The 24,534-nt window shown below is 43.1% G+C and overlaps 1 protein-coding gene and 1 long non-coding RNA gene across 4 annotated transcripts in view; one reads left to right on the plus strand and one right to left on the minus strand.

Annotated features, from left to right (window-relative positions):
* CLYBL (citramalyl-CoA lyase) overlaps positions 1–9,560 on the plus strand; it is a 170,022-nt gene extending 160,462 nt beyond the window's left edge. For 2 of the 3 annotated variants that reach the window (XM_039382009.1, XM_027741041.2), the window contains exon 8: positions 8,916–9,560. In XM_039382009.1, coding sequence (XP_039237943.1) covers positions 8,916–9,011 — 96 coding nt within the window. In that variant the 3' untranslated portion in view covers positions 9,012–9,560. The remainder of the gene's footprint in view (positions 1–8,915) is intronic. The other variant, XM_039382010.1, reaches the window with a different exon arrangement.
* An 8,189-nt stretch (positions 9,561–17,749) lies between these two features.
* On the minus strand, positions 17,750–22,448 carry LOC120323391. Its single transcript, XR_005563779.1, has 2 exons — positions 20,803–22,448; positions 17,750–18,018 (listed from the first exon to the last, which is right to left on the minus strand). It is a non-coding gene; the product is annotated as an uncharacterized LOC120323391 (long non-coding RNA).
* Positions 22,449–24,534: the final 2,086 nt, after the last annotated feature.

Consider the following 24,534-nt stretch of genomic DNA (forward strand, 5'->3'; position numbering starts at 1 on the left):
TCCCTGCCAAAGGCAACGTTGTCCTTGAGGTAAAACTAGGTTCCCCCAGAAAGAGCTATCTGCTTTTTATACAATTAATTGAGTGACCTCAACCTCCGCAGGTGTGGCCATCACCGCCAGCCAGAGGCCCTCAGTCCCACGCCCTATTATGCAAGTTCATCCCTTCAGCGCATGCGTGAGAATTTTGGAATTCCCCGTACACATGCGCAGTATGCTTCGGGGGTCTTCCCTAATTGAGTCGGGGGTCGTGACTTCCTCCCTTCTTCTTCAGTTTCTCCTTCAAATGTCCTTGGCAGACGATGAACCAATCACAGAACACCAATTAATACAGTTTATACAAGAAGCTCTCTCCCCAAGGACAAAGCTACCGTTTTATCAGTGAACTTGGCAGGGAAAGAACAAAACTTTTACAGTTGTCTGGGCCAAACACAGACCAAAAGTATCAGCATAAATTCACCCTGATACAATATGGGCTGGGAAAATAATATCAAGTGGAGAAGAAGTGAAGGACCTTCTAGGTCCTTGATTTTTATCTTTCCTGCCCTACTGTGGACTTGAAGGATCACAAAGTCCTTCCTACCTGTTGAGCTTTAGAAAGGGCTTCTTCTGCCAGAGTTCTTGTACTGCTGCTTCGGAGTTATTTGAGGCAAAAATCAGTCTCTATTTCATGTGGTTGTTGCTCTTTCTTTCTCGACCTTTTGTGTCCTTCCATATGCTCCTAGAGGTAGAAGTCTATCTCATACAAACAGGCCTGCTTCTGGCATTACAAACTGGTTTATCCTCTGAACTCACTGACTACTTCTACTCCAGTAGAAGTTTACACTGACAAAAAGAAACAAAAGGTAGTGATATTTAATGTTTTCTTCATATCAACAAAATGGCTACAGAAATTTACTGGTGTTGATACTTGGCAGAATTCCCTCCCTGTCCATCCTTCAACAGATCACAGAGACCCAGTGAGCATCTCTTCTTGCCAAAAAGATATCTTTGACAAACCTTTTCAGGGATCATTTATTTTCCTCAAAGATTTTATGTACAAGTGTCTTTCAACCCATAATACTGCTACAGAAAAGGAGCAAATGTGAAAGTGTTCAAAGGAAAGGATATGGAAATATGTAGCTCAAAAAACTCTGTCCATATAGCTTGCTGTGTGTGAAGTCTTCAGTTTGTCATATGCGACTACACTAGTTATTTGGGCATTTCCTACCTATTGCAAACGTGATTAAAAAAGGCCAGTTGTCTGTCAGCTTGCCCTGGAGGCAGGACAGGCCTGACCAGAGAGGAGGGAGAGACTTTATCTTGTTATAGTCTGGAAAACATGCTCAGTTGACCTAGATATCACTGAACACCTCCTAGCAGCTCTCTAACCTTTGGAAGTTCATTACGAGAAGGTTCAGTCATGACCCAGCTCTTTATGACAGCTCTTTGGCTAAAACTTGCAGAAGAAAAAAATTAATTAAACCTGCATTCAGCACCATCACAGCTGTTAGCTTATTTCCTGCTCTTGACTTCCCCAAAAATATGGTCTCAACCTTCTGTTTCAAGAGAAATCATTCCTTTGTACTCAGGATAATCACTCCTCCCCCAGGCACCGACCCAATGTCATTTGCTGCAACCAGAACTCTTTTCTCTTTTGTTCATTACCTGTAAGCAAACCCAAGCATTCTTTTTAAGCCCCAAAGCAAAGATTTCCAAATTTCCTCTGCAGGGAGTCACTTAAACAATGTGTGTTTTCATTAATCCCAGGGGAATTATCTTCCTGAATGCCATGCTTTTTATGGGGAGCCTTTGCCATCCACCTGCTCTCTTCCCTCCTTGGAAGAGCAAATCTGCCCTTCTTGCAGAACACAAAACTCTTATTTCCTTATAACAGCTAATATAGTGCAGGATTAGAGGTAATGTTCTCAGAACCAAGCACGTTTTAGTGGGTTTATTCCTTGTATTCTATAAAACCTTTGGGTTTCAGAAGTGGGCAAGCCACTGAATTACCTTGGAAAGAATTAGTGTTTCTCAGATAACTGTGAATCAAAGATTCATCTTTGGACTTCAGGGTGCTTGTCTATATTGGTTCTCTGTTTCTCCTAGCAGGAGGTATGCAAGGTTTGCCCTGGCCAGCTGGCATCACCCATCCTGCTCGTTTCCATTTAGCCTGGCATCTGCCCACAAGTGCTGACACAGGTCACAGGGGTTGGAAAGGGACTTACATAATTACTTATTTACACAATGGCTGTATTCACACACAGGCTCTGGCCCATGCTACCAGAGCAGTGTGGGAGCTCTGTTTGACTCACGACATCTCCTAATGATGAAGGAGGTGGAGGAGAAAAGCGTGACTGGCTAGTTGGCCCCCATATGTCCATTTCCCCCAGGTCCTAGTTGCACATCCCCTCAAAAGGCAGCCAGGTAGGACAAGAAGATAACCCGACTGCCACACACTCTTTGCAGGGATTTGATCTGCAAAGGAAAGTATTGCTAGCTAAACTGTTGAGCAAAGTATTTGGAAAAAAACACAAATCTTTATCAGTGAGGCACTATTTCTAACCCTGTCACAGCAGAGTGCTGTCAAAGGACCTCTCCTCACTTGTGAGATTGCTTGTCTTCCACTCAATAGTCTCCTAACTAGTGGCAGAGGGGTTTTTTGGCAATTTCATGAGCATTAGATAACACATATCTTGGACCTATACTTAATTCAAAATTCAGCAGCAGGTGCTTTCTTGTCCATGTTGAGGTTTCTTGGAACATTACCTTGTCTTGCTTTTCCGTTTCTTCCACTGGCCTGACTAACCAGAGTCTCCTCCATTCCAAAGCCTTACCTACTCGACAGGATCCCCTAGCACCTCCAAGCCTGCCATCTAAAAATAGCCTGACTAGATTCCCAAAGTAAACTGCTTTTGAAAAAGTTGGCTGTCTTTAAACAGTGGCCTAGGACAGCCCATATACTGACACACATAACAAATTAACGTAGCACTATTGGCTGTATTCTTTCATCCGATGCAAGATAATAGCTCTTTTTTTATTTGTGCTGTAGACAAGCCACGGTCTTAATGTAAGCTCATGTAATCTTTAAGAAAATCCTGGCCACTGTCACATGGGAGTTAAAGTTGTTGGCTACATGTCTGATGGGATCTGGTAGAACAAGACACCAAAGGTTTGTTAGCAAAGGCTTGCCAATGACTGAGGTAATGAATAACAACACCAGTTGTACTGAAGGTCTGCAGTAACACCCTTAGTGAGCTCATTGCAGTCATCAGGATGGATGTGGTTAGAGGTACAGATAACCACAGATGGAGCAAATGCTGAGGAAAAAGCCACAAGCATTCCCAGGTGCGGGAGTACATCTAATTCTTCTGTCTTGTCAGCCAGTGGGGACTAGCTCGTCTAATCATTGTCCCATATGTCCCAGAACAATTATTATTTTACTTTAATTAACTCAAGTACTTTAATCCACAGCTCAGAGATAATTGTGTCACATAACTATGAGGTGCCTTAAATGTTCTGTATCTTGATGGTTTTTATCCTGCTTATTCCTCTCCTTAACCCAGTGGTTTATAAGGAAACAAAAGATGGTGAAAGTAAAACCCCATGTAACACTGTCTATTATATAAAAAGGTTTCAGGACAGAAGAAGTAGTATAAAACTTTACATTCCCTGATCTTCTGGAAGAACATGAAGAGTATCTCATTTGTCATCCTGTACCTCTCCTGTTGTAGTCAACATCAACACAATTCCATATATAACACAATTCCATTATACCCATGATAAACACTAGCAATAAAATTACCTGTATCATTTCTTCCCCTCTCCTTGTTCCATCAGAACATATTGATCCCCAGACAACACAGAAATTGTGGACCCTGAATCCTGTCCATTTAACTTCTAGAAAGCTTCTTGCCACTAAAAAGATTATGCTCTGTATATGAGATGGTCTTATAGATTTACCAAACTCTTAACTACTCTCAAAAGTTTCACAAAGCAAATGTTCCTGGATGCTGCCACACATAGACACACACAAAAAGAGGAGGTCTTCATGTTCCAGGAAACACTGCATTAATGTGTTCATCTTTTGACCAAGGCAAATAACAGACAAATAACAGGCTCTTTCTGTGACTTGATAAGTGTCATTTCTTAGAGGTAAAGGAAATCTTTAAGGATGACACAGAGATATGACAAGAGACATGTCCAAGTTCCATGACCAGAGTTGTCTTCTAAGATGTCAAAGATGACCCCTCAATTACATGTTGAACTTCGCTAGATCTGAGCTGGGTTTGGTAGTGGCTGCATTTATCCAAAAGGAAGCTCATAGGATACAAGCATAAAGTCTGCCAAACTGATGTGTTACAAAGTTTGGTTCTGCACCTCATAAGTCTCTCCACAGCTACCTGGAAATTTTTTGCATTAGTTATTCTTACTGCACAGCTGGATTTGCCTCCCTTTTTCATGAGCCTATGTCTTCATCTCCTGAACTGTGAAAATGACTGTTCTCTGTCAACTCCACCTTATCGCTCCTCTTGTCTGTAGACTGGATCTTTTTATCAGTTGGGGCTGACCATTCACAATTCTATTTTTATCAAGACTATAACTTTTTGCCATTACCTTCTGAAAAAAAAAAACAAAACAAACAACAAAGAACAAAAAACAAACAAAACAAAACCAAACCAAACCCAGCAGCTTTCTATAATTTTAATTCCCTTACAACTATTTTCTGTGTTTGCCAAGTCTTCTCTATTCCATTCTCAAAGTGCTTTAGGGCATACTGAAATTCAAAATAGAGCTGTTAAGACCTTACTCAGCATGGCCTGCATCTTGCATAACTTGCTGTTACTTTTTAAAAATGCTACTACTGCTTTAACAGAGCATTAAAAGTCATTGTGAATAATACTACATGGTTCCTGGAGGGAGCAGCAAATTTCACAGTACTGATCCTGCATCATGCAGCCTGGAGAATGTGGTCTGATACAAGAGACGGAGGTGGGGAGCGGATGACTTGGTGGGCTCTGTGGGCAGCTGCAGTAGGCAGACAGAGAGGAGCTAGATGAGTCTGCTACCTTTCTCTTCCTCTGCCCTTACAGAGCTATCCAGAAGGAAATACCTTGAGTCTTTCCTTGCTCATCAGTCAGTTAGAAGGACTCTTAGTTAGTCTGCACCATGACCCAAATGGGAAATGCTGCCCATTCACTTCCTTCCTCGATTCCTCCCTAACAATCTGCCCTGACAAAAGCATAGAGTGATCAGGCTGAAGGAGCAGAGAGACTGTACAAATACAAACCCTTCTGCTGTGTTGTACTGATTTCACAGCTGTACAGTGTGGACCAGCCAAAGCGCCCTCACAGCTCCCGTACGCTACAGACTGATGAGTGCCAAAAGTCACCCTATTTCTCACAGGGCTTTGCCTTCAGCACATTCACTGTGTGGTTGCATGAAGGATAGCACTGGATAGGTACAACAGAATACACACTGCATTGCTTAAAATAGGGCAGAGTCTTTGGTCCACAAAGCCACCCCTTCTCATAAGGGCAGCACTTTCATATGCTGTTTGGTGAGTGCTGCAGTTGTCCCTCCATTCCCTCACTTCTCTTCCAACTTGAGTTACTTGCACCCATACACCATTACCCAGAGGCTGCACCCACCATCTTTGACACTGCCTCCTAGCCACTCCTTCTCCCAGGTTCTCCATCAGCTTTTACCTGGAGGGACTGTCTCTTCCCAGGGCTGGTCTGACACATTTGATTAGCCTGACTGGAGGGTCCCTCTACAGGTTCCTGAAAAGGCTCCCACTGAATGATTTATATGGTGACATGGCAAGCAAGGGCTACAGCCACCAAACACGATGGATGCAAACCTCAGCCTTGCACTACCCACCTGCCATTGTTCCCATTCATGCTGCAAGCTTCCTTACGAACAGACCCTTGGTCCCATAGTTGAACTACTGGAAATCTAAATACAGGCTGGAAGTGTGAGATTGTTAAGAAAATTAGCCAAAAAGACAATTTAGATCTATGACTAAATTAATCCCCAGATTAATGCTATCAAAGCAAATGGTGTTTATAGGAAGTCTTGTTTTCTTTATATTCATGCGAGAGAAAATCAAAAGAATGCTAAAGGCAAATTTCATCTAGCAGAATTGGAAAAGAGAGCATGGGGACAAAGCTGTAATTACTGGTATTTCCTATCTGTTGAAACCTGTGGGTGGAAAGAGAGTCAGTGAATAGAGTATATTCAATAGCATTAAAATCGGTTTCTTTTTCTGGACTTTAGCTCAACACTGCAAATTAGCAGGGAGAAAATAAGCCTCAGAGTGAACAGGCAGAGAAGCCAACTTCATGTTACCCTTTACTGTTAGAAAAGAAAAAAAAAAAAGAGGGGGGCATTTTTTCCTTCAAGAATTCAAATCCTAGCAACCCGAAGTACAGCTGCACACTGACAAGCAGGGAACATACAGCAGTTCTCAAGTGGTTCAGTGTTCGTGTGTCCACATACACAGTTATCCTGGTTTCCTTTCTAAACATGTTATTTTAATGAAGAGAGAACAAGCATGCTGTTTAATTAACTCTTGCTTTGTAAAAAAGACATCCTGACCCAGATTCATTGTGCTACAACTTAGGCACCTTGCAGAGGTATCTGACTTCAAATCATCCTGTATCCAGTCAGTGGAAGGGATAAGACCCTCCCAATCATGATTTGGACTACCAGAGATCAGAACTGATATTGCTAGGCACCCATCTCTTTCTGAAAACTATTGCTGGTACTTAGGATAACTGAGCTCCTTTCACAAAACTGAGAAGGCTAATGCCAGACCTCAACATATTTCTACCTGTCACTGTCATCCGCATGCAAATTTCTCCTGTAAGCCATAGCTGTTACTGAATTAGCTTTACTCTTTACTTTGCTACTGAACTGGCTGTTACTGAATAGGCATTACTGAATGGCTGTAGAAAAAAGGCACAATTAAAATATGTTTTTCTTACAGTTAAAAAAATGTATCTTGCAGTTTGAGATCACTGTGTAGACCTGATTATCCTGAATAAATCCTATGTCATAAAATATTTACTTCCTAATTTATTTTCACAATAGTTCATAAATTGAATAGTTTGAGCCTGCATTTTCTGTAAAGGTTTAAAAGTGAAAATGACTGATATGTAGCTAAAATAAATTATTAATTTACTAATGTAAATTAGTAAATAATAATATTAATGTTGGTGTTGTTGGGGTAAGGTAGGATTAGTTGTTTGCTTTGTAAACAAAAAAATTCAATTTGAAGCATCAACCTTTGAGTATTTCTGTCATTCCAGTTATTCTCCAAATCTACCTAAAATATTGCACACTATAGTAGGAAAATCTACTTTGAATAAAGTAGTTTTTACTATTAGGTTTTCAATGGCTTTAATACACTGTTCTAACACACAACAATATTGATTGTATTAGATTACTGTTTAAGGTGGATTTTTGTCTTAAATATTCCAGAATGTGATTTAGTATTTAATTAATACTTCAGTGAAACTAGATATGCCACTGGAGCAACACATTTCCTAAACATTTTTGTGAAAGGATTATATTTTCATCTTACTTACTGGAGTCCTCTATTTAATGATTATCAAGTCTCAAATGAAAACCAGAAAACAATAAATGGCTTGTTCTCCTCTGCATTTCTCTCACTACGCGTTCACAGGCACACATGCTGCTATCATTCTTACCCTGTTCTTGGTCAGCCTCGCTCACTGTCAAATCTAGGACCAGCCTGTGATCCCGTATCGATTGCAGCAGGGCATTAAAAGTGTGCACAGTGCTTCACAGAGACGCCCTATGCAATGCTGGGGCCAGGCCCTCAGTTCTGAATTCTTCAGGGTCGGGATTTCGCATTTGTATTTGGTTTTTTGGGGGTTGTTGTTTTTTGTGTGTTTATTCAAATGTGCCAAAGTACTGTTAGAATTGCAAATAAGTTGGGGGTTTTTGTCTACTGAACTTCAGCACACTTTAATGCAGTGTTTTGTCTTCCAAATCCTACCTCAGCAACACGTGTAGATTAAAGCATCCAAAGAAATAAGTCAGGTTTGGCCCTATTTAAAACATATGTCTTCTGTTTAAATTTTAACTATGATTCACAATTAATTGTTTTAAACTTGTCACCATGGTACCAACAAAAAATTCTTAGGAATACAAAGTGACTTTTGAAGCCTGTCCTGGCTCTCAGATCACCACCGCTGAGACACAGAGTAGTCTGCATCCATTTGGGGAAATTCCCTATATGTGGTGCTCAGGTGGGCTTTACCTTGGCTCCAGAACAGATTCGGGCAATATTATTGTGCCATCCACTTTTTTTTTTCAGCTTTCATCCCAGTTCCTGGCTCTCAGCACAGGCCCGGCCTATCTTAACACCAGAGACCTAATGGAGAGGTGAAACAGCAGCACAGCCTAGCAAACCCCCAAGTAAAGAAAACTTCCCTCCACCCCCACAAACACCCATTGCTGTTTCCTGACAAAGATAACTTTTCTGGCTTTTCCTTCTGTCTGTAGGCAGTTTCGTGCTGACCCTGTGGCACAGCCCTGGATCAATGCTGGAGGTGGGGAGCAGAGCTGCCCCCCAGGTGCTGGGTCTGCCAGCCCCTCTCTCCAGCTGGCATGCACAGCCTTGCTGCTCTTGGCCCTCAGTGTCTGCCAGCTAGAGAGGCTGAAACAGGCTGGCTGCACACTGGGCTTCTCTTTTCTCTCTCTTTTTACCTCCTCTTTGGAGCACTTCTTGCTCTCTGCATTTCTTTAAATGCACTTGCCCCGTCTCGGTTAGTTTGTCTCCTAAAACTTGTTCAGGATTATTGTGGGAGCTGCTGTTTCTTGGCAAACAAATGTGTCTTTAAAGAACAAGACAAGCCAACTACAATTTCTAGAGGTCTCTCAGGAAGTTTATATTCTCTCTTTTCCAGGGAGCATTTACTTTCCACGGGAGCATGATCGACATGCCATTACTGAAGCAGGCACAGAACATTGTTACGCTTGCCACAGCGATCAAGAAAAAATGAGCTGGTAAATGAAGCTCTCGCCATGGGGCCCCAGTAGCTGTTTTTAAAGATGACTATAATACTTGGAGGGTGTGGGGGGGAAATTAAAGATGTCAAGCTTAAGCAGAAATTCATTTCCATTTTGCAGATCTGTCATAGTTTGCTTGCCAGAATAGCTAATTACTAAAATTATTCCTGACTCAAACCACTGCTCACTCCTGCATGGCCCATGTTCTACTCATAGCCTGTGACAAAGTTACATCACCAACTGTGTGACATCACGATAATTACTACAAATGTAGGATTATGACTTCACTGAAGGAGAAGGTGAAACAAACTCTGAGCTCTGTTGAAAGAGCAGACAAAAACTGATTCAATTGCTTCTATTTCTATCTGTGCTTCTTCCCGCTCTGATGCAGAACTCCTGGCAGAAAGGGCAAAACCTCAAATGATTAGGCATCAGTTGAAATAATTGCAGTGAAAATCTTTACCTTGTGTGAGCTTTGCATCCCCCACACACCGCCCTTCTGTAAATGTGCAACAGCCATTAAAAATATTGCTCCAACAGTGCAGGACTCTTGACTTTTTTCTCTTTTTTTAAGTGGTCTCTATTCAGAGAGTTTCCTCCTGGAAGCATCCAGCCCGAGAAAGGTTGGACGGCAATAAACTTGTAGTTTTCGGAGACACAATGCAGCAGAACTCGTGCATATGGTCTCGAGTCAGATTTACATCACATTAGGGATACGGCTACAGATCATGTGGGCTGTGTGGTTAACGGGCTTAGTAAAGCTGTTTTGAAGAGGTTAACCCAGCTTGTAGTAAGGGTAAATAAACATAACAACCAGGCATTGTCCTCTATTCAGCATGTACTCTTATATGGAGGGCTAAAGGGTATTGAAGCTGCAGAGGATCAACTTGTGGTTGCCAGAGGACTCCAATGAAGTTTGAAACACCAACAATCAGAGATTTTGTTTCTGTTCCTCATTAAATCATGAGCTTTTGTGCTCAGACTATGAACGACTGTTCTTTAAGAAATTAACAGAATGGGAAGTTTTAAACTATGCACCAACCTTTTCATGACCTACACAGCAGCAATGCTGCTGCACTTAGACAAACACTGCGGGGAAGGCTGTTCTGTTTCTTTAAAACTGTAAATAGAAAACAGTTGTTTTTTAGTTTCATTTCTCACTACCTCCATGGCCTCACGTATGGAGCCACAGTGCCTTACTCCTCCCGTCTCCTCGCTTAGCATGTTTCTCCTCCGTCTCCGAGCAGCGATTTCAGTCATTTTGGGTTATTTTTGGTTTAATTGAGGGAGAGGAAAGGGGAGGAGGAAGAATCCCACCGACAGGCCCGCGTGGAAGCAGCGAGGGAAGGGAGCGCGGGGGCGGCGGGAGCGCCTCTCCGCGGCCCCCCCGGGAACGGCGGGGACCGGGCGGAGACGGGCCCGGGAGCGGCGTAAGAGCGGAGCGGAGGGCGGCCCCCCCGGGATTGGACCATGGAGCCCGCCTCCCCGCTCCTCCGGGAGGCTCCGGGCGGCAGAGACCCCCGTCGCAGCCCTCCGCGGAGTCTGGGGATGAGCAGCGTGGGCCGACCCCCCTCTCCCTCCCTCCACCCGAGTCCCGTCCGAGGGCGCTGCGCCGGCGGATCCCTTACAGCGCGGGGACCTCCGGGCTAATCTGATTAATTAAAGACTAACTGCTTATATTGCAGCTCCCCCCCATCCCCGTGCGTTTCAGGACACCCTCCGTTATTAATTCCAGGCTGACTAAATTATGGGCAGCACTATTAAAACATTATCAGAACTAATGAGAAACAATTACTTAGGAGATGAGCTGGGACGAGCCGGAGCCGGGCACGCGTGTCGTTATCCCTGCAGATTGCGTTAATAAATCATCAGGTGCACGGCAAGGCGGCGGCGAGGCCCGGCGCGGGGGACGGAGGATAAGATATACGAGATAATGGTTGTTTGGGGTTGGGGTTTTTTGGTTGGTGGTTTGTTGCGGTTAATTTTTTTTTCTGCTTTTTTGGCATAATTTTTTCATTAATCTCAATAGGACGCGTGTGGTGTAGATGGTTTTATTCCCTTAATATCGCGCCGGAAGGTGAGGGGGGGGGGGGTGGGGGTGTCGAGGAAGGAGGATTTCAAAAAATAATGTCTTCATTGTTTTACTGAAGTCTTAATGACAAGGCGTGACAAGCCCGCGGGAGCTGCGCGGTCGCGCAGGCCACCGAGGGGGCAGCGGAGGAGCCCCCGTACCCCCCCTCCCCGAGCTCGCCACCTCCTCTCCCTCGTCAGACTGAAGGAATATTAATATACCCTCCCGAGGTGTTTACGCGCACCCTCCCGCCTTCGCCTCTGAGTGCTTAAGGAACTTCATGACCCGTACGCGGACAAATCGAATATGCAAATAAAATGCTGGATATATTCAGATTTTTCCTTAAAATTCCCTGACACCCACCCCTCCATCGGAAAATCCTACTTCCATTTAACAGCCTTAACGATTTTTGCTTTATCAAAAATAAAATCCGATTTATTTGGCTTTTCCGTTTACTTTCCAAAGCTTTCCGTGATTTTCCGGCTTTATTCTTCTCCTCTTTCTTTCTTTTTCTTTCTCTCTTTTTCTTTCCCGCCTGGTGCTAGGCGAGCAATTGATGAAACAAAACAGATTATAAGATTAGCAGCAGGATTTTATGCATATTAATGATAGGGAAGGGCACCGAATGGGTTTGTAATTGCAGATCTTGCGCTTGGGATTGGGAACTGTAGCCCTGCTACAGCAAAGACCCCCCTGTGAGGTTTTCACATTGGAACTTAGGGGAAAAGTGAAAAAGTAATTACCAGAGCACAACACTGAAATGTTAAAGCACTTATTCTTTCTTTCAGCGTTCTGTTTTAAAGGGGGAAAACGGGCAAAATGGAAAATAAATTACTTTCAAATAAGTAGGTTAGCACCTGAATGCTGGTGCGCATTTTCCCGGCTTTTTTTTTTTTTTCCCCCTCTCTTTCTCTCCTTTTTTTTTTTTTTCCAAATTCTAGCCATTATTTAGCAAGACATTTGCTTCTGAACCGACTATCCAAGCAGTAGAAAAGGGGGAAGGGAAGGCAGAGAGACCTCGGGAACACAAGGGCACTGCGCCTGTAAGGTTTGAAACAAATATCACTAGGAAAGCTGTTCACAGCCGGGGATGGAAATTTAGAGGGATTTTTGGGGTGGCTTTTTGGTTTGGTTTGGTTTGGGTTTTTTGGTTACTTGGGTTTGGTTTGATTTGAAATCGGGGCTTAAAAGAAAAAGATTATTTTGGTTTCCTCTTCGACACGAGCATCAAACGGTATTTTAGCAATGGATGTATTTCACAATCACAAAGCCCTTCCAGGAACGACGTATTCCTTGCCATATCGAGAAGTAACCTCACACTGAATTTTAACTCTTATTAAGAGTTTTGCCTTGTTTCTTGACTTGCTTCAGTCCGTCTCCTCTGAGCTTAAGTCTTCCTAAACTCTGGATTTTTGCGTTTCAAACCCAATGCTCCTTTACTGACTTTTCTAATACTTCTCTCCCGTGATCCCAAAGATGGCTTAGCTTTAATGGCACCTACCCGCGCTTATTGTTTTAATTCTGTTTTCAACGGAAAATCAATGTATCTGGTGGAAATTAGACTTTGAAAACTTTTTTTTAACGAGCCAATAAAACGAAGTATCTGCTCCTCGGGCAGTAATTTCTGATTACGAATTGGAGGGGGAAAGGAGGCCGGGGCGGGGGGGGAACTAACTTGGACCACATTTCATTCATCCCATCCCTCCACTCTCTTCTGCCACTTTCACCTCCCTCAAGTTCAGATCACGGCAAAGCCCCGAGACAGGGCTAGTTTACAACGACTATTTTAAAGATAAAAAAGCGGGAAGAAGGGAATAAAAGCCCGTACGGGCAAGTATACTATTTGCTATCTTTCCCCGTTGCTGGGGCTGGGCAGCCGCGCATCCCGCGGAGGGCAGCCCCGGGGAGCAGCGCCCGGCGAGGCGGGGCGGGGCGGGGGGGGCGGCTGCGGGTCGGTTCGGAGTGCTGGCATTTGCACGAGGTGCCCGAAGACGGGAGGGGTGTCCTCCCCACCCAGGGTCGAGAAGATGCCAGCAGCGCCCGGGGCGGCAGAAGTGAGACCCCTGCAGCGCTCCGCACTGCCGCGGGACCGCCGGGATGCAGCCGCGACACCCGTGGGTGGGGATGGATGGATGGGTGGAGGGCGATCCCTGGCCCCGCAGGGATCAAGACAGCCCCACGCCTTCCTGGGCTTCTGCCAGGAGCCCTGGACACCAAGGAGAAAGGGAAGGAAGCAAGGGGAGGGGGAAGGAAGGAGGAAGAAGAAGGAGGTCCTTCAATGACACTCATTACTCTGCCACCAGAATGGTCTCCTCCAGCCGCTGTCATGCCCACAACACCCCTTCAGTCAGGGTGCCCATGAAAAGGCCAGCTGCAGAGTGGTACACACACACCATGCTGGCACCAATGGTGCCTGCACGGGACAGTGAAGAAATTAGTGCCCTCTATTTCCATCACACATTCCCTCCCCTCACAGTCCCTACTCAGTCTTCTTGTCCTCTTGGTGCACCCCAAAACTCCCTTCGGCTCCCAGGACTGGATATCCCTCACTGGGAACAGAATGGGGTCTTTTCTCCTCACATTGGGATGCAGGCAATGGAATGCAGAGCAGAAATGTCCTACATGTGCCCACACTGCAAGCAGGGGAGAGATCAGACAGCCTCACTATGTTTAGGGTTATTGTTTCTCCAATTAAGTCTGAAGCTCCCAATCTATGATAGCAAAGCCAATAACATGAAGTGCTGCTCAGAATGATGTCTTCAGAAATGCAAGAGGTGCTGTTCCTAAGCTGTTGTAGGTGCCCACTGCCTGCTGGCATTATTTGAAGCTGATCATCCTGATGAGAATGAGGAGTGATAAATGCTTATGCTACCTTCTTGGGCCTCTGTAGTTTAAAGTCTGGCTCCATGTAGCTTTGTGTCTTATGTTTAGAATTTTATTCCTACTTCTTCTAGTGCTGTTAATGTTATTAAAGCTGTGCTATCAAGCACACATACCAGTTTAGAATTTTCTGAAGTGAAGCTTGCTGAAGGTAAAAAGCCTTGTCTCTGTGTGAGAAATGCCTGCAAAAGCCTAGAATTTATGGCAGACCGTCATGCTGGGAAGACCTGTTGTAGTCTTCCTGATAAGTATTTTAATTCCTGACTTGCTTTTGCAGTAGTCCCTAATACATAGTAGAGTTTTTGCAGGTCTGGTACTCTATGGGATGCCACTGGAAATGCTGCATGTTAACTCTGCATGTTCTGTCCTGTGTAAAAATGCAGCTCAGTCAGCAGTGCACATATCACTGCAAATCTGACCATCACTGACAGACTTGCCTCCAGATTTGTCACCAAGAGGTCTATGCTTGTATAACACAGAATTAAACACTTGTAAGTGAAGGAGAAACCAGTGGCAGTGGATGTGCAAGGGCTGCCTGGTCACATCGCTAGTGTTGTTGTGTGAGAGCACAGGTTGGGGAACAAAATCACTTCCACCCTCTTCAATCATCAGCACTTGGGTCCCCAGTAAAGAATCTGTGTTTTACTTTGAACTACTGAGAGAAGGTCCCCCAGGTCTGTGGTACTTGGTGGGAGTTCAGGGAAGGGCTATGGTCTCTTGCCCACGAGATGCCCAAGAAGGAGCTCACCCTGCAGAGGCTGCCTGTCCCTGCCTGCCCTGAGGCAGTGCCGTCCGTGCCTCAACCTCGACACTCGACACTCGACACTCGAGTAGCTTCTGGGGTACATATGAAAGCATACCTCCTCATTTGAAAGCATTCATGCACTTTCAACATCATGACTTCACTCAGAGACCACTTAAAATATGTAGTAGGTAGAGACATCTATTGCTTTCTTTATAATCAGTTTTGAAAAAAAACAGCTCCTCCTGAAAGAAAAGGCCAGTTCTGTGCTGATGGCAAAATCTCTATTGAGGCAGTTCTAAGGTTTTGCAAAGAGTTACAAAATCCAGAGACAAACTGGGTTAACTGACTTCACTATATGGATTAATTGGTGTCTAATATTTTGTTGAATTTTAAGGATATGCCTTAATTTACAGAAAAAGGCACATAGTAAGTTCAGTAATAAAAGGTTACTATGTCTCTACATTGTTGCTATATTAGGCAATTCTTTGTTCAATATTTAACTAGCATTTGTTAAAGTGGGTGTGTGAGAGCAATATGTACAGTGCATATTTACTGTCAAAGCCTAAGGAAGTAAGTGTGACTTTGAGCCTAGATTTTCCTAAAGCGTACACACTCCCAAATATAGGCAGACAGAGAAAACTGGAAGGTTGTCCCATTTCACATAGAGAAGAGACGTAAAGACCTGTGCTTGGTTCCTGGCCTTGCTCCCTCATCACTGACATCAGTTTGTGTCAAGCTTACCAAAAAACCCTGCTGCTGCAACACTCCATTTGAGAGCCAGGGGGGAAAGGATAATAAACTTTTTTTAATTGCTTCCCTGGCTATAAATTAGCATGCGTTGGGCTAATTTTTTTTCCTGTGAACAAAAGCACAATTGACAGCAAGGTTTAGGGAAAGTAGGAAGGGAGCTCTGAGCCTCAAGGCTCCCCTGCGTATTGAATCTGAGCGGGAGGAGGCCTTTTCTGTGCCCAGAAGTAGAAGGACACCAAAAACTATAACAAAACAATACAGATTTTTATCTTTCACTGACTGTTTTTGCAGCTGCATCTTCCCCTCCGTCTTCCCCTCCCCCCATTATTTTATGTGAGAACCAAGTATGAAAAGAGAAGCCACGGCTTTCCCTCCTGATCCAGTCAATGTGCATAAAACCAGGGAAGAAATCAGCAGAGATCTGAGGTTAGTTATAAGTACTGTTACGGACAAAAGTAGAAATTGGTTTTTTGCTTCTACACCATATTTCATGTCAGTTGTCCCAGAAGTAAACACAGGGTTGAAGTCCACCAACTGCACTGTGGGTTCAGTGTGCTGTGCTCCTCTTTGCATCCCTGAGGCTCCTGATGGCATTTGAAGAGGAGCTGGCAGAACCCACTCAGTTCTGCCTTTGCAGCTCCCCTTCCATGCATGCTTCCATTCAGTTCTAGAACACCTGATAAACCATTTCTCCCCATGGTAAAAAATCATCTAAAGTGACCTTTCTCTGGAGCTCTCTGTGGAAGCCCTTATGCTGCTTCTCCTCTGGTGCATACAGTTACCAACCTGAACAAAGAACCAACTACAAGTAAGAAGTAGATGGGCATGGACCATAACTTTCAAAACAAATGTTAACAGAGATGTGACCTAAGAGATGGAGAAATACTGCTGGAGAGTGGCTGAGAAATGGCTGAGGGATGGGGATGGAGAAGATAGATGCGTGACTATTCTCCCATGCTCCACAGTGGATTCATCACTTGCTCTCAGCATCCATAGGCATAAGGATAGGCTGAAATAATGTTTAAATTGCAGCAAAAGAAAGTGTGAACATCTTCACTATTTGTAAAACAAAAAAAAAATAATCTAATTGAAGATTAGATGCACACTGAGATGAGTCACTAAAGGAAAGGGATGAGATTACTTTAAGAGCAGGCTGGGCAAGTATCTGCTACAGGGCCTTCATGAAAGAGTGGACTACGTACACCCTGAGGTCTTTTATAGTCTATGCTATAAAAAATTTTTAATGCTATAAAATGTACAGAGATGCAACAAGAAACAGAGGAGAAAGAGGAATCTTATAAAATTAAAAAGGGAAGAATAGGGAACTTACTCTCCTAACTTTTTTGCCTAAACATCTACATCAATTAACAGTTTCACCCTTTGAAAATATTTTTTAAGAAGTTCTTTCTTTTCTCTTTCTTTCTTTCTCTCTTTCTTTTCTTTCTTTCTTTCTTTATCTATCTGTCTCTCTCTCTCTTTCTCTCTCTCCAAGGAAGACCTACAACACTATTATTTACAGAGATAAAGAAGTCTCTGTATTTTTGCATGGACCCTCCCTGATTTCTTCAATGTTCTTCTTAACTCAGTGCACCTTTGCCTCAGGGAGCAGATTGTGGTGGGCTGGAAAACCCAGGACACAGCCTTCTGAAGAGGCAGGTACTCTGCCTCATCCGCTATGTACTCACTTGCGGAGCCCCTTTCACTTAAGATACCTTCCCTTACCGTTTATAAGGAGCTGTGTGTGAAGGCCCCTCTCCCATGACTGTGTCAAGCCTCCCTCCAACCAGAAATCTCAGTAGATGCCGAAGGTGTGACTGGTCAACTGTGACTGCCAGGCTGAGTTTCCTGACAGGTACTGATTTCATGTCGTGTATCAGTGACACAGCAGTGAATCCAGAGCATCAACTCTTTCAAGTTAAAGCACACTCCTCCTACTGCCATTCAGGTTCTGACAATGTTTATATTCTTTAAAATGTGAGGGAGTTTAGTTTGCATCTTATTTTAAAATAAATTTATCCCAAAGGCAATGTCATTTCCAAGCGCCAAATCATTCTTTTCTTCTTGTATTATAGAATGGAGCATTTCCAAAAGTCATTACAACTCTCATATCTGAATCAATTTTAGACTAATGTCCTGTTATCCAAGGTTGTCAGTTATTTTTTTGGAATTATTTTGGGTGATTTTTAAATTGGTGTGTTCTTTGCTGTTACTGTTAGAATTATATGAAACATCTTGTTTGCAGAGCTGTGAAATGCTTTAAAGGCAGCAATTGAAATGACGAGGCATTGTCCAAACTGAAATTTATTTAATTCAAAACAGTGTCCTGAACATCCAGGTGGTATTAAACGTTTTTCAACCGCATACAAACTGTGAACTGTATTTGAAATTAAATCTCCACATTAAAATCTGCATTGCCGAGCCTCCTGCTGGCAGCCACCGTTCTTCTGAAAAGTGACATCATCTCTGGCACTGGTGGGGTTGGAGTTCTTGCACGGATGTCACCAAATGATTTTCTACCGCTCTTCAGATATTGAGACTTTATAGCCACGTACGCCTAAAAAGTACAAAGGATGCAAGGTGTGCGAGGGGACAACCTCAGATTTAGTAAGTATAGATGGTTTTGTCCTGACACACAAGGGTGGAAGCCATTTTATAAACCTCTATTAAAGTAGCATATTGCTGATGTCACAAATTATGTCATTTTTCAGCAAGCTGTTAGGTAGCAGCAGGATACTTAGAGGTCCCAATCTGAGTTCACAGCTTGAGGCCCCATCATCCATTGAAGTCAAGGAAATACTCCAGTCCCCTGGCCTTCTGTTTACAAATAATATATCAAAATCAGGATGCCCACAACTGAACTTTCAGGCACTGAGCTAAAGGAAATATATTCGTATGTGTGTATTTCTATACATATATATATGCATACAAAATATTAATTTATTTGTATATGTGCATGTGTGTATTTGTGAGTAACGCAACTGAAGTCTGCAGTTTGACATTAGACTTTCTATAAACAAACGTTTTTCATTATTCCTTGATATATAGAGCTGATCCTTCATGACCAATTTCACATACAGAACCCCCACCAAAGTTAGAGATATCCACGTCAAAAAGGGGTACAAAGTACTCCCATTTATTTTTCCTTTTAAAAATAATGAGGGTATAAAAGAGATCTGATTTAATAAAATGTACATAGGAAGAGATTTATCTATAATGGAGTTGAGAGGACTGTGCAAAATAAAATAACACAAATGTCTATACACATACTCGTTAGTACAGCAGAACAGCTTGTTGGAGGCTCTCCTCATCTCCTGGACAAACCATATTTACTCAAATATGTGTTTTTCCCCCGATTAGAGTTGAATATGCCATTGTATGTACTTGGGAGACAACAGCCTATATTAAAAGACATAAAATACATACTATGTGGCCTGAGGTTGTGAAACAGCTGAAGAGAAGGAATTAAATTCAAAGCTAGCAGTGCCAAACTCATCAGTGGGTGCTTTTACCCCCCCTCCCCACGTATTAGTGGGAGACAAAGATGGAGTGTCAAGGCACAGCTTTGAATTTCCTGACTTTTGCCAGCATGTTAACATCACTCCCCTAGCAAAATGAGGGTCCTGGCAGGGAGATGGATTAGATGGCCAAACATGACATTTTTATCCCCACAGTCTCTCCCTCCACCAATTCCAGTACTTTGCTACTTATTTACTGACTTAGTTGGCTGTAACTTGCTCTACTGGAAATATTACAGGGTTGGATTAGCTTTTCCTCTATAGTATATCCCTGATTTAATTACCACTGCAGCTATTCCCCACTATCTGCACCATAAATGCTGTTGCTTACAGAAACATGATTACAGGATTAGAGTTATTGGGCCCTCGCCCAAATGAACACAGTGACACAGCATAGCACTGGCACCTCTGAAAGCTACACTGACCTCAGGCATCTCTACATCAAAGGCCATGGCCACAATCTGAGCTTCATTAGCTTTCAAGGCTGAAGCTACAGGAGTACTACTTCCTCAGCCACTAATGGGAAACACTCTCCTCCATTTGCTGTTGAGGTGTTAAAAGTTCCTCTTAACATCAGTTACTGGGCTACAGCTTCACTGGTATCCCAGTAAAATAAAAATGAGTTGTGGAGTGGGAGCTGAGTTCAAATTGAAAAGCTATGTTGGACGTCCCTTACTCAAGCAAAAGGCAGTCACGAGAGCAGGAATACTTTGTGAGGAAGGACTACAGGGGGAGGTGCAGCCCAAATCCCAGACTGGGAGCCATAGGGAAATTCCCACAGCTCCTGAAGGGTTTCATATGGTTGTAACCAACTGTTTAATGACTGAGGTATCTGAAGGATGCTCTGGTTTTCATTTGTAGGATGTGATGCAGTTGATTATGCAAACAGGGAGAGCCTGGCAGCTAGAGTTAGCTGCAACTCAGAGCACAAGCATCATTGGGTCCACATTCACCACGAGAAATCTATGAACTGTGGTGATAACCCCTCTAGCCCCCCTGCCCGATCTGCACCTACAAAGAGCAAACCTGGAAGGTAACATTTAATTCCACAGAGAGAAAAACTAGTCAGAGAGAGAACCACAAGGTGACAAAGCACTGGGTAGGACCAAACTGAATTTTTGCTCCTAGCATACACTTTCTACGTGGAAATGTTTCTTAAATTTTGCTGTACATTGGTTCCTCTTTGCACAGCTGGAACATTAGTATTTCCTGTCTTGTTTATATAGATGATGCATTCTGGGACATAAGTCACCTCTTATCGTGTTTGCATAGTTCTAGCAAAGTCATTTGGGGCTTGCAGTCATTACCCTAATTGAAGAAACCAGATAAGTGTCTAGATGATGTGAAAGAAGCCCCAAAGTTTCATGACTCTCTATCCAGAAGGGGGAAGAAATACTTGTTCCACGAAAATACTTGAGGGTGGTAGGACATAGTCCACCACAGCAGTGAGCACAGAAAAGCAGAAACCGGTTTTGTATGAGAATAAAAAGGTTGAAATAATTTGTATTAAAAGACCTCAATAAGAATTTAAAAAAAAAAAAAAAAGTTAAAAAAAATAGGAAAATAGAAGCTAGAGGATTTACACCCAAGGGTTTGCTTTTCTTTCTTCAGTCCAACTAGCCTTCTCTGGTGCTTTGCCTATGATATTGTAGTTTCTACTTTTTGACCTGGTGCTGAATAAAGTGACTTGCCCATGAGCCTCCCAGCTGGGTCAGCTGGATAAGGTGGGCTGGTCAGGTGCTGCCAGAGCTAAGGACTACAAAATTACCCAACTAGCCTCTGGAACTAAGCTGCTCCTTCTCTTCAGGAGGTAGGAGACTTACCCAGGTCTGAGGAGCTCCTTGTGGCTGGAAGATTTTGCAGAAGATATTAGCAGGCTCACGTGCTGGCTCCAGAGTTTTCTTCAGCTTGCATGTTTGATAAAGCTCACAGGCTTGCTTCAGCTGGCAAGTTTAACTTAATCTCTTGGGTTTGTTCTGCCCTAAGCATTCTGTTCATGTTATCGGAGATCATTTCAGTTTCCCAAGCTTTGGGCTGGTTTAGAAACTGAGCCACAATTAAAAACTAGAGTAAGAAGAATTCAGTTGATTTTCAGCTAAGCACCTTTTCACCACAGAGATTTACAATACAGCATTTATTTCCTGGGAAGTTGTCACTGGATTTCCTTTTAAATTAAATTACCAGCAATCAAAGAAATAGGAAATTCCTCCTTATGTGTACATTTTTCATGAACTACTGATTCTTTCCAGGCTTTCCCTTTGGAGGCTGGTGACCCCCAGCTCAAGCACTGCAACAGCTCTCTGACCAGCGATGGTTTAAGTATTGCAGCAGCAGCTACTCCTGTTACAGCAGAAATCCAAGCCCTTTGCTTTGCACATTCAGGGTGTATGCGATTTAATTAGAAGCACTCCCACCCTTTACTGAGTCGGGGTAGTGTGTAGGCATAGGTTGACCCAGGGAGAGTCAAGAGGGCTTTTCTCCCTGTCAGCACCAGAAGCTGCAGCCCTATCATTACACATGACACAGATATAGCTCTACAGTTGTTTTCATTTTCATTACCTTAATTATTGTCATTCATCATTTTTATAATTTTCATCATTTTCTCACTTTTGGACAGGGCAGCACATGAAGCATGGTAGGGTAAGTGGACACAAAGGATGACAGCGGTAATGTGGTGCAGGTGAGAGTATGGCTCTTTAGAGCTGGCATGTTTTTCAGAGGTGATGTACACCAGTCTTTGGTGTGACTCCCCTTTGTCACTAATGATTATTGCTGTAATGATTTGAATGTGCTCAAAGCTCTGTGGAAGGGTCTAATCCAAAGCCTAAAAAGGTTGACAGGAATTTTGTATTGAGGGGAAGCCCAGATAATACTATGTTTAAAAGATCCAGAATTAAGGTTTCTAAGATTATCTTTATATAAGAAAATAAAATGGGGGAAGAAAACAGTTTCTCTCTTCCTCTGACTTGACAGCATGCTTTGATGGAAAACAGGGGGGTGATCTCAGGAACACTTGCTCCAGCCTCCTGTTCATAAGTAGCAGGAAGGCCTGTCAAACCTGTCAAACTCCTTGAGCTCCTGGGGTTTACAGACTTCTTTCAGCTACCCCAAGCAAAACCACAATCCCATAAAGAAGCCTTTTTAGCAAAACCTTCTGCCATTTGCCTGAAGCCAACAAATCACTCATTTAAAAAAACGCAGCTATTTCTCATTCGGAAACATCCCTTCCTCCTGTGCTCGCTCTCTCCTGGTGAAGCCCCGAGCAATGGCCTTGCAGCACCAGTTTTTTGCAGAAACCTGCCACCACGGAGCCCAAAATCTGTAGTCTGTACAGGGACCAAAGTCTCGCTGGTCCAAGGAGAGCCTGGCTTGAGTAAGGACTGCAGAAATGACCACCTGGCTTCTGTCAGAGTGCAAGGATGTCTTGCATCCATTCCTGTCCCTTGTCTCTTGGTGGATTTCTCTGAGCTTCTTGGCTCCAAATACCTGCCAAGATGCATGTCCCACACTGTTTGCTGAGAGGTTTAGAAGAGATGTCCATGCTGTCTGGTCTTTGCCATCCTTTCATTCCATATATTGCCCCATCCTTTCCCTGAAAGGTGCTGTGAAAACAAAAGCTCTTAGATCATTGACACCAGTCCCAGCCTTTGTCCTCATGCTACACCCACTGGCTGCCAGTCTCCAAACTCACCTCTGTCCCTGCCCTGCCAGCATATGGATGATGGAAAGCTTCAGTGCCACAGATCAAAGACTCCAGTCGGCCACAGAACAAATCTTTGCAATTCTCAGTACTACGGCTCTGTTATGGTGTCTAATGCAGTGATAGAAAAAAGCAGTCCCAAAAGAAGAGGGAAGGCATGAAGCAACAGTCACTTTTGGAGGCATTATTGCATTTAATTGAATGAAGTTGTAAGGGCACATTCTGCCCTGAGTGATCATGGCTATTTTTCATCATCATTTTGGTCTTGTCCCAACTGGCATACATCTTTGGCAACTCTTGGACTAGCTGTATGTCAAATCACGTTCTTTGATGTATAGGTGGCAGATAGAGGACAAGACACCATAATTTTTTCATGGACTTGCTGAAAGTAACAGAATCACACTCAAAGTCCATCATGGCAGAACCGTAACACCACCAAAATAAATAAAACAGTGATTCTGTGGCAACTTGAAGCTGCAATTTATTCACAATATGGGAGACACCCTCTGGCAAGAGTTAAGCAGTCATCAGTACATGTATCATAAGGGCAGAGGTATGGTAGAAGCAAATCTGTTGACAACACAGTAAACAATGATATCATAAAAACTGAAGCAAAACTTAAAACATACCCTGAAATACAGGTTTTGGAAGCTGGCACTTAGCCTATGCTAGGAGCTGAAATCTTGTTTCATTTTACATCTGTTCTAACTTAGCACGCAAAAATCCACCTATGACCACCTGATTCAATACTTGAAAAACGCAAACCATATTTAAGGTCTAGTTTTTAAAGGTATTCATGTGAAACAGAGAGGGGGTGGTTTTTTCTATAACCTTAGAAACAGCTAAAAACTATTCAGCAGAGGCTGCAATGCTCATACTACGTGACGAAGGAACAGTATATGGACAGTTTTATACTTGTTGTTCTCCAGAGTGCAAAATATGAAATCAAAAGGGAGATCGATTTGAAAAGGAGAGAGAACCAATCTAACATACTTCCTTAGGATCTAGAGTTACTGTCTCCCTTAATAGACATAAGCAGATATATGATGGAAAACATGAACTAATCTCCAGTTCATTACCCAAGTTCTCATGGCAAAGGGACTTCTCCATGGCAAAGGGACACACATGTTTCAAGATAATATCCATCCACAACAACAGACTTTTCCAGAAGCAGTGCATAGCCCTATATATTAACAAGCACATACAACTACTATACTTGTTCATTTTATAAATGTATTTATATGAAAGAATATGAATGTAACAAGAACAACTGACAGAAATATTTAAGATGAACTGACAAGAGAAACCTGCTCGTCTTGAAACTCTTTTCCCTAATGCTTCATGTTTTCCTTAAGAACCATTGTAGTTCAGGATGGATAATGGCCACCAAGCCAGGAATCCTATCTCTAAGGGTGCGTGTGCTGGGTGCCTAACAAAAAGGATAATGGTATGCACTGACACCTCCAGTACACTTCTACAACCCACTCACCTCCTCCATCTGTAAAGGACAGCAAGATACACCAGCTCATCACACTGTCTCATACCTTGCAACAACAGCTGTCTGTATTTTGTACAGGCCAAAGTCCTTATCAAAAGTTCACGCAATGAGCAATTAGGACAAATGATCCATTTATCCGAAACTTGAGCAACTAAGAGTAGTCACTCAGATACAATCATGTGGAAGTCTGTGCTTTGGGTGTTACATCACATTTTTTAGTAATAGCAAGGCTTGAAAAGGTACAGGGAAAAGTCAGAAAAGGGTTCATAGTTCTGATAAAACAAGCAGTGTCCTCAAAATCGTATTTACAAGAAAAAAGTACCCAGTACTTTGCCTCAGGTTCATGCACGATGCACT

Source organism: Pipra filicauda, unplaced genomic scaffold, assembly GCF_003945595.2.
Source record: "Pipra filicauda isolate LSUMZ 115617 unplaced genomic scaffold, ASM394559v2 scaffold24_size8852520_pilon, whole genome shotgun sequence".
Lineage (NCBI taxonomy): Eukaryota > Metazoa > Chordata > Aves > Passeriformes > Pipridae > Pipra > Pipra filicauda.